The sequence below is a fragment of the Schistosoma mansoni genome, chromosome 6 (genome assembly GCF_000237925.1).
Source record: "Schistosoma mansoni strain Puerto Rico chromosome 6, complete genome".
Lineage (NCBI taxonomy): Eukaryota > Metazoa > Platyhelminthes > Trematoda > Strigeidida > Schistosomatidae > Schistosoma > Schistosoma mansoni.
Genome location: NC_031500.1, coordinates 8,414,556 through 8,425,944, shown reverse-complemented (window position 1 = coordinate 8,425,944; position 11,389 = coordinate 8,414,556). Strand labels below are relative to the sequence as shown.

General features: G+C 33.9%; 1 protein-coding gene across 2 annotated transcripts; it reads left to right on the top strand.

Annotated features, from left to right (window-relative positions):
* Nucleotides 1–350: 350 nt before the first annotated feature.
* Nucleotides 351–10,279, top strand: Smp_093370.1 (hypothetical protein; the record flags this gene model as incomplete). 2 transcript variants are annotated; one of them, XM_018798164.1, is made up of 9 exons in its annotated part: nt 351–356; nt 388–431; nt 466–545; nt 2,029–2,188; nt 3,846–3,961; nt 4,739–4,815; nt 6,796–7,019; nt 7,852–7,981; nt 10,127–10,279. In XM_018798164.1, coding segments are annotated over 9 exons (990 nt in total), but the record flags the coding sequence as incomplete, so codon positions are not given. The 2 variants fall into 2 exon arrangements, with proteins under 2 accessions (XP_018653134.1, XP_018653133.1); XM_018798166.1 differs by lacking the exons at nt 351–356; nt 388–431 and having other exon boundaries at nt 515–545.
* Between the last annotated feature and the right edge of the window lie 1,110 nt (nt 10,280–11,389).

Sequence of the window (11,389 nt, the reverse complement as noted above, 5' to 3'; positions counted from 1 at the left end):
CAATAGCAATAATGGTCGAGCTACACACACACACGGGCAGTAGATACAAATTTCACGATTCCAAGGAGCGGTTGTAAATTTACTCAACACCTGTAGTTGTGTGGTTTCGTTGAAACGCCAATAAAATGTTGGATGTTGAGGTTGTCCCCGAGTTAGGGATACGTCATAAACTTTGGGAGTTCGTTCTTGGGATGCCCATTCAACAAATGATTGACATTCTACGAAAACAAGATCATACAATTAAAAATGTTGATTTTTGGTATAGTGATAAGGATCCTTTCAGCATGAATTTGGTATTAGTGCTGCCTGCTGATGGTGTGAAGTTCCACTTTGACCCATTTTTACAAAGACTAAGGGTTGGTATCCTTGTTTCCTAATTTTGTATAGATCATCGAGTTTTTTGATTTGTCCTCCATCACATTACGGTATTGGTAATTATGGTTGCATTTTTAATTTACAGTTTAGGTCTCAGTATTTTAGTAGTCCATCTATCCTACCAACAATGCAGGAGGTTTTAAGAATATTCGGATCCACAAAACCTCTGGGTATGTAAAAGTGTTTAAGATTCTCTTAAAATGGTTATTCTCCAAACTGGGGCCCCTTATTTATGTGTGTTCTACAGTCTGTGCTTTATTTCTTGGCTTTGTTAAGTTCCATTGCATGCGAACGGGACTTAAAATAAATCATGTGTACGTCCTGCCATAAATTTTTGCACCCATCAAAGTAGTCTGAAAGAAAAATGCATGTTAAATGTGAATAAGCAGGTTTAAATTTTTGTTCTGAGGACGTAAGCCTGACGGTCTATGTCAGCTGGCTGTGAGTGTCCAGTCTTTTTCAATGAGTCTCAAATTACCACGGTCATCATTACCGCATATCACCAACTGCTTCCTTTGTCTCTTATTAGCACTTCCGTTTCCCCTCTTATTCCTTCAATTCCGTCTTCTTATACATTACCAACTTAGCAAATTATTGGTTTATTTTTGAAGCAATTATCTTCTATTAGCACATGGATTATCACATTGCATCCAACAAACTTCCTGTTTGCTATTATGATTGCTGCTATTATCCAGAAACCCTACTTCACTGAGACAAACGCACTCACTACAAGATATACAAATCTACAAACAACTACCACACTGACTACAATCAGTGCAATCGATTGGCTAGACCACCACCTATTGGATATTACCAAATAACGAACCGCACCGAAACGTCAAGAAGTGAGCGCAAAGAAATCAGTTGGTCTAAGCAAGCTCGTGACAGAGATATTGAACTGAAAGTTTGGACACCACTTCTTTGGGCAACAAGTTCTCTGAGTTGATGACTCGGTTTTATTCATTCTTGGTTTGCTAACAGATACCTATACCCGTACCTATAGGTACGATTTGTGTAATTCAAAGTAACATGATTGAAAGGTAAATATTGAAAATGCAATGTGATGCTCAGTATATGAGGAAAATTTTCAGAATTAAGCCTGTTTATAGACGAATGCACGTAGTATAAGTTTCCCGAACCAACTTGTCAGGAAATTATAATATGTGGTTGTTACTTGGTCGTTATTTAAACTACTCTGGTGAAACTGCTACTCAATTCATTAGTTTGATGGCTGTGAAATTATTTTCTGACGTTCGCTTGCAGTCATATTAGTATCGTATATTAATTTATATGTGCTAATTAGGCTGGAAGGCCCGTTTTAGCTAAAATCTTCGGGTCGACTACCATAATTTAGAATCAAGGGTATAATTAGCTCTCGCTTCATATCTTATGATTAATATTCGTTTATTCCATATCCTAATAAATCCTCATAATTCAAGCATTTACGTGGCTTATAAGATACAATGCACAGACTTGGCATATTTTTAGATATTTTATAGTGAAGTCCAGTATTCATCTAATATAGAATTAGTCGTATACATAGGTACTAAGCTTCCAATATTAAATTGGCGTCACAGTATACTTAATTAACATTTTCACGTATCCTGTTACACCATTTATAGTCATTATATAATTTCTCTGTGTTAAAAACAGCTCCAGCAGAGTCAGATGGTGACTACCAATTAACTTATCGAGGTATTACCTTCATATTGCGAAGGTTCTCTACTGGAAGTCGTGAATCGATTGATTCCAAGTCTGATCTGCTTGCTACACGATTATTTATTTACCTGGGTAGTAATTTAGCCGAAGCTAAGTGAGTACTACTGAGTTTAGAAACATTTTGTTTCTTCATTTTTATGGTTACTACTGTTACCATCCACATAATGTCTTTTTTGGCATTTGAAGCAACAAGGTTACTAGCACACCACTAGGTTTCGTCGCGATACTGTGAAATAAATACAAGAGAATCCAAGAAAAAGTAATAAATCAAATGTAATTCAACAACTAGTTGTATAATATAATCCTCAGGATTTAGAATCAGGTAAACAATTAATGCCTGGTTAACACAATTGAGTAGTCGTATTTCGGCTGATAATTTAGGCTATGAGATGTTAACTTCCTCGCTAGGGTCTGGATAATAATTCTAATATGTTTGGTTAGAAACCGTGAACAATGGCCAAAAATCATTCATGGTAGAGGATTTGTGTTAATTCTTTATATTTTACATATTAAACTTAATATGATTCCATAATTTTCATCCCGCTCTCTCCTTTTGAATTATTTCTTTTGGAATTCGCACTATAATTAATATTACCATTTTTCCTCGTTATCGTTAATTACCAAATGGTACGTTACTCAGTGTATGGTATTCAGTAACCCGGCTTTAAAGAGTATGCTCTATCAACCTAAATCTATGCTAATCAATGATTGGCGGAAAATGTAATACATTGACAAGCAATTTTTTGATGTCACGCTGTGCATGTTTTATATACAGCTTTACTGGATCATCTAAACATCATTCATCTGCACCAAAATTAGTCAATCATTTTGTTAGAGACGGACCTCAACATCATTATTAAAATGCTGGTCATCTGTAGAAAATAGCACTTTATAGTAAAGCCAAAAGTATGACTTCCCTGTCGTATCCCGGTACAGGCTCTCGAGTTAATCAGTTAAAATACGTGTTGTTTAGAATACTGTGTTCTACTCTGTCTCAATAATTCCAGTAATAGTGCGGTGACGTATGTGACCAAATATTTGTCAGTTACGTATATCTTTTACTCTGTTTTGCAGCCGTAAACTAATAAAAATGCTGCTGATCAGTGTGTTCATCATTTTTATGGTAAATAATTAGTATATACCATTGAGTAAGGGTTAAAACAGGCATTTACTCGAGCTAAATTAGTTGGGGCGTGTTTCGCCTTAAAGTCTATCGTCAACAGTCTTAAAGCCAAGCGATTAAGCTATGTTTACATAAATAAACACTATTAACGTTCACTAAATTCACTTTATGCGTACTGTGTTCTTTTCAAATTCCGTCACAATGCACACTTCCCTAACCACCTATGAAAATCATGAATACTGAGTGTATATGAAACTAATTGACAAATTTGGAATGAGTATTTACCCACATCTTCCATCTATATAATACTAGACTGATTCATACAGGGATATATGAATAGTGGTCTTTAGTCAGTCAGCAACAACGTAAAACTTTAATAGGCACGCCCGACGACCACGTCAAGGCAGCAGCTACGGTTGGGAATAGTGATCTTAGTCAGATAAAAAGTTTACTCATATAACACTTCTCACTTACCCTGGATTCTCTCGATGGTGATTATCCGGCGTATCAATAACCATGCATTATATGTACGTATTTCGTTTGTTTTTTTCGAGGTATTTTCATTGTTTCTCGTCTCAGTCATCTAAATAACACTGATTTTGTTTCCTTATAATCTATTTCTTTCTAGGGTCCCAGTTGAATTACCTAGTGCATGCTATTTACAAAATGTTTTTCTTGAAAGGCTCGAAGTCAACAGATCAGTCAATTCAACTACAGACTTAACCTTACATCTTGTTGCTCAAGGTATGTCGTGTTGTTTTTGTTTTCTACGTGACTTTTTGGTGTTTTCATTGGTTATACTTTGATTCTATTGTAATATATTTATTGATAAGCATTATATTCCTTATTCAAACTTTTGAAATATGATAGTAAATGAGTATAATAAAATTTTAATACTTTATTTAACATAGGAGCTGTAACACTAAAATCGATTCAGTGAGTCAGTTATAAGCAGCATGGGACCTGTCGCTTGTGTATCAGTTCAAGTTCCAACTCTCTGTCATTACAGTGAGATGAAATAATTAAGATAAACAGAGTAGCAAAGAAGTAAGAGTAGGAGTAGTAGTAGGTAAGATCCAGCATAGACGATATGATTCGAGATGAGGGAAGGGATTTGCAGTGCAAAAGAAAAAAAATTAAATGATTGCGCTGGGTACCTTACAAGATATCTCCATTTTTAATTCAAGTGTACTCGAAACAAATAAGAGAGACTGATGAAATCGCTTTATTAATATAAGCTGTTGTTTAAAACCATCACAGATTAGACTCTTATTGTTTATTATACTTGTTTTAGTATTAGTTTCTTGACTAATTTGAATGTAAAAGTGATCAATGCTAAATACTAATCGGTAAAAGAATATGAATCACACTCAATAATAACTCTAATGTTAGTAGTTGATTAGTATTTGGTTGTACAGTAATTCCCCACTTGAGATTAAAGTATTCTCATTTTCTCTACTCCAGTTTTAATTGAGTGACATTTAGTCTACTCATCCATATTTGTTTTCCTCATTTTTTCAGATTTAAATGTGAACCCAACTCGTGAACCCCAGATCCGTCTGTTCACTCGCTCTCTAACTTTTGGAGATTCTGTTCAGGTTTGTGATTAGGCACTATTCTGTTGTCAAAGCGAATTTTGTTAAAATTATTTTTAAACCTTGTGTTTGGTTGACCCCTTCAGTTTTAATAGTCTGATTGACGTGATTATTAAATTACGTGCTTAGGTGGGAGTTATGTTTCAATATTTTATTTTAAAGAGATCTGTGGGGTCTAGTGATACTTTCCGGTCACGCAAACTAAAGTAGGTGGGACGGGCTTGAACCCGGGACTTGAAGACTAAAGGTTAAACGTCTTAACCACTAAACCACATATGAAATTCCAATGCCGATTTTCGGCTTTATAAAAGTGTAGAGACAACTTGATGAGATCGTAGTCAATTTTTATTAAAGGTGTATGATCAGTCCCTTTAAGATTTATATTCGCTTTCTGAATCTGGTAAGATCATTAACAATAATCCAGTCTCTCAATTATCTTTTTATCGATAAAATATCTTACGGGAAAGTGTCGATTTCATAGTGGCACTATCAGTTTCTTAAATCTTCAATCCTTTTTACCATTATTTTATTGACTTTATCTCATTCAAACTCAAGACGTGTTGTCCTTAGTTTCCTGGAAACTAGATCTAAACCATAGTGGTACCTTTATTATTCAAACCCTATGTCAAATGGGGAACCAAGTGTCACTAGCAAGAACTCTGTGATGGAGTATGGTGCGTCTTAGAAGTGTGCATTATGAATTGAAGTGTAATAGTTCACTTCACACAAACGGTAGAAGAACTAACAAAATTAAACTTTTATTATGTCTTGTGACCACTGACCTAAATCACGTGACAAAGCCAGCAATCAGAATCACGACTGAGTATCTCTGAGTTGACCAATTGCACATCCAACTAGCTTTGATAACCTTGAATCCAGAAGTCAGTAGCCAGCCTCAATGTTATATTTCACTCAGCCGTAGGCATACCAGACCAAATCACACCATAAAATGACAACAATTATACATGATCGAACAAAAAGTGGTATAACAACATTTAGTTCTGTGAAGACCTGACAGTAATTCTTCGTAGTTTTGCATGTATACTATTCAGTTCAAGAGTATAACAGACCCTTCTATCTTATTTTCTCAGCAACTAACCTCCTCATTGTCGTAACGAATTAACTTGTAGTTATTTGATAAAATTAGAATATACTCCGTCACTTTAGAAATTTGTGGTGATTATTGAATGATGTCACTATTACGAAACGACCTAAATTAAACATCCATTGAAAACCAGGTCGGCACAAAATGACTATGACTAATGGTTCGTCAAAAATTGATGGTAGAATACCATCAGAATTAATGAGGTCTGACCACCAGGCCTAATTTTCATTCTTTAGTGGATTACTTTTTGAAAATTATTTACTCTCCGAAGAGAGCTGTATTCTGACACTAATATAAGTAAGGACGGCAGTACAACGTGTTATATATGAATGAAAATTAAAGGAATGGTAAGTTGCGGGGCCAATTTGTAGACTATTATTATACACATATTCTTATTGTATAAATATCAAGTAAATTGTTTATTAAAGATACATGCTTTTTATCATAAGCTTTCTATTGACCCGTTAACCGGTGTTAGATGATTCACTATTCCTAATTTATTACCAGCATATTATTCACAAAATACCCTACTCTGAGACACTTTTTGGCCTGACCATGTATAATGCTATTCTTTATTTTATGGTGTGACAGGTGGCCATTGATTTTGTTCTTCCTCTTCGTTCGGGGCTAGTTAGCATTAGGCCAACCTTCAGGCAAAGAGTATCGGTCTTCCTCGTTGTTATTGCGTATTCTATTCTTTAAATAGTCTATGAGTATTAGTCATTGTTAAGACACAACACAATGCTTCTTGATTCCTTGTCCGTTTAAAAAAATTTCCCTTAAAGACTTCACAGAATTATTTTTAGTCTTTCAAAGTATACTACTTAAATCGCACTAATAGTTTATCTTTTTGTTTCTCAATGTTTTCCGTCAATCAGGATGTACTTTCAGCCTTAGGTTCTCCAAGTCGTGTATTTTATAAAACTGAGGATAAAATGAAAATTCATCTTCCTCAATCGCATCGACTTGTGCAACCTAGAAAATCGGATTATTTTTTCAATTATTTTTCACTTGGCTTGGATGTATTATTTGATGCCCAAACTCATGAAGTAATGAAATTTGTTTTGCATACAAATCAACCAGGAGAGTATACATTTAACACGTACGTGTTTGTATTACCTTTTTTCAAAAAAAATAGACAAAAAAATTACTTGGCATTGCAAAAATAATTCCCTGAGGGTAGTGTGTAACTTTGGTATTTATTTAAATCCAATTAAATCAATGTCTTTGAATAGTGTCGCATACAAATACTATACAATTGTACGGCACCTTGTTTAGTTGTCATTTACCTATTTTCCTTCATTTATAAAACAATGGTACAACTCTTTAACATCGAACATTTCCAACTTCGTCAACTATATTAAGATATTCTTGTCAAGGTATTAAATGCTGAAATGATATAATTGGCCAAGCCTGATAGGCATTGATTTCCATTGGTGAATGAATTGCTTATAATTGCTAAATCATCTAATCTTTTATTTGGTAAATGAATTCTAATTATGACCATTTTTGTGCATAATACTTTGTACATAAGCGTGCTATTTTGTTAGATGAAAAAACCTATCCTACTAGGCAGCTATCTTCTGATGTCAGTTCGACCTAGGACTTACGTGTATAATTCAGTTTCATGAACAGTTATCATTTAGCACATTATATCGTTGCTCATTATCGTTTGATCAAAACGTTTAATTTAACAACCTCCGTATTTTCACTAGCAATCATAGAAGGCCTAATTCATAACATGTATGTTAGTTTGGCCTTTAAGGCTCAAATTGAAACAAATCTAGAACTTTTTATCTAAGCTATTGAAGTATTCACGTCTTTATTTGACTTTGATTTTTCATCTATAGTCACTGTGTTTTTTTCACAAATCTATGTCTCATTTTAAAGAGGTACAATGTAGTTTTTACACAGATGTCTCTTTACTCTCATAGATATTATCGATGTCTTTTTGAAATACCGATTCCCATTGTAAAATCATCCAAAGAGAATACAAATATTGAAACTGATGAAACAGATAATTCACTAAACGAAACAAAATATTTAGTAACACCATTCTCAAAGGTGAGCAAATTCATTTATTTTATTCCTTTATTTGGACACATAAATATTGGTACAAAGGGGCACCAGATATATATACACCACACAAATCTCATTTGACTTGTGTGAGGGCTGTGATACTGCCCAGGTGCTCAAACTGAAGCAGGTTGTTTTCTTAGGGGTCAAACCCGGAGCCTTTGACCTAAAGGTCTGATCCACAAGACAGTGGAGCATCGTAAGTAGATGCAGTCCCATGGTAGCCGGTCACCAACGATTGATTCATACACCATTTGTTCCCTCAGGATCGTGGAGCCCATGTGCACCATTGGTTTGGAATCAGTGTTTTCCAACTCCCCTAGGTAAACTTTTCGTGTCCTCCAACCCGGTTAAAGCGCCGGACATTCGCTTTCCTTCCTCTCAATTTTGTAAACAACACCTCTGCCACGCGAATGCAATAAGTAGGACTTGTGTGGCAGAGGCTATATACGCGTGGCCATGTGAGAGCATTTCGAGAGGGATAGCGGACTCTCCTCACTCTCAGCCGTACCAGGGCATTTACAAATCTTATTAGGAAATATTATGATTTGTCTTTTACAGAAAATTATTTTATTAAAAATAATTATAAAAAAAGTCTACTTGAAAGTGTTTTGTTTCTGATGAGTTTTGCTTGACTTATGTAAATTTGACGTGCATGGAATAAATTCTTATTTAGTTTGATTGTAATTAACATGAAAAGATACCGGATAAACAAAACCTGTTTTTTTTTAATTTTTCAGTCATTATTCTATATCTTAAAAGTACTAGAATAAATTCAGTTATCTTCAATACTCATATATTGTTGTGAAAAGTTAATTATTAGTAGATTTCATCTACTGCCGATTGCATAGCTAAAACTAAGGGATAAACCAATTAAAGGTGTATTACGTAGTGATTAACATTGAATCAGTTAATTCTCATTATTTTAAAGATTCATTATAATGTAGGTCAATTGACTGTTTCATTAATGAATTTATTCCCTAAATAATACATTTTGAAAATAATTTGATTCCTTGTAGGATTCCAAATCACTGCACTCATCATAGTCAGTCTAAGACTTCCTTCCAGTTTTTGCCGACCACCTAACATTGAGACGTAGTGCTTGCTATGTTGAATCAGTACTACTAATAACCTCATTGTAACATGATCGAAAAAACTATTTGGCAAGAGCTAAGGACCGTGACTTATTGGAAACTTAACAGATCGAGTAAAGTGTATGATGTATGACAAACGTCATTATGCAAAGAAATAACCCAGCGCTTTCGTTTGGTTTCTATACTTCTAATTATTTTTTCATCAAAACGGTACTAAAATCTGAGATTTCTAGCATGAGCGTTAAAGCTTTTAAATGCATATGTGTAGGGTGTTGATTTAACTAACACATATTCTGTAATGAATCCTCCTTAAGCCTTAAATTAGCTATTAGGATATCTACCATGCTTTGTTTTAGTGTAACTCACTGTGGTCGAAGTCGACTCAATCTTTTAACCAGTAAGGAGAACGATAAAAACCGTGAGATTAGGCATCAGGTCGCAAGTGAAATAATTCAAACAAATAACAGACACAATAATGAACCACAATCAACCAAATTCTTTGTCAGTAAAACAAGCTGTTAACAGTTGTAGGGAAATTCTGATAACAAACTTCTTATTGAATTGCATCCTAATGATGTTATCAAGGAAGACAATAAAAGCTTCGCGATTCAACCATGCAGCTAGCAAAACAAAACATTTTAAGAATCCTCATCCTGAAATACAAATATTCACTAACATCTCATTTGGAAGGTGTTGATTGAACCTCTTCTCCAAACTATATCTATATCTACACGTTAGTTTCTCTACTCTATTTTCCACATTTAATACCCCCCCCCTAATTAGGTTTAATTTGACTTAAGTTGATTGACCTAATAAAGTAATCTAAATTTTATGGTATGTAGGGTCATAATGAAAAATGTTGACAAGAATAAGCTAATTACATTATGTTGTAGAATAATATGTATTTTTTGTTGTTTAAACTATAAACTTTTAAAAATAAATGTGTATAGAGTTGTATAATTAGCTGAAAATTAACAGCAAACTTTCATTGTCACTTTTTTTAAAACTTATATTTAATAATATTAAATTAATACAAAAGTGGTCTGATGTCCGACAACATTTAATTTCATCAATGGACACTGAACCAGTGGTTATTTATAGAGAATCGAAACCACAACAGAATCCTTTTGGTCCAACACATGCATATGGTTATCAAGATATTATATTTGAGGTAAGTATAGTGTCCATGTAATTTGGTGGAAAAAGGAACAATACTAATATATATTGATAATTATCTCTAGGTGGTCGAACTTTCATTTTTAAATTTGATATTGTTTATGTCTTGTATTGAACTTCAGCGGTCACAAATGAAATGTATTTCAAATAATTTGACTACGTAAATTTGTGTTTGCACTAAATCAACTTTGTTTCTAGGACAGCAGAAAGATAATAGAATAGTGAATAAAGCCATTAATAAAAATAAAGATCGTTATATATATATATATATATATATATATATATATATATATATATATATATAGCTCTCGGATTTCAACCATAGAATTTTGGTTTCAGTCGTCCTTTCCTCTATTTGATTTGGACAAATGAGTGCTAAAAATAGGTGTTTATAACTTATGGCCGAGTGGATGCCCAGTTGATGTATGACGTGGTAAGACCGCCAATCAGAAAGCAGCGAATTATCGATTAGAACAGTGATACACGAAAACCGTACGAGCAGTCTAGAGTGCTTATCGGTCCTGCTTCTGCCTAGTCCGGCCAGTTAAGTCCAGAACACCAATAACAGCCTCGGCAATATGAATCATTATTCTCAAACAAACTGGGTTTATATACCACATCGTACCAATAGAATAGAAAATAACATGTGTACAAGATTTAGTCAAATGTGGCTGTGAATAGGAGGAACAGTAATCAATAGATTGGGGATAACTCAGAAAAGGTAAATCGTATCATAATAGTCTATAGTTCAAAATAAAGCCTATGATAAGAGGGAGACGAATACGAATAGTTTAGTTACTTAACAATTATACAATAGGAAATATAACATATCATATTGGTCCATAAATAGTCCTCAAAGTTACCATTCATAATTCTCCACGGGATACAACAGTGTTACACACAGTAGAATTTGAGACCGACTATATAGATCTGTACTTGAGAATGTTTGCCTTTCATCACTGTAAATTCAGATATTATATATTTTCTTTGATACTCATTAAATAATTATCATCTTATGAATTTTTTTTCTACATATATATGTAGATTATTCCAAGTAGTGAATGTATAGCATCAGTAACATTATATACTCCAATTCATCTATCTAAAACCTAGTTATCAAGTATCC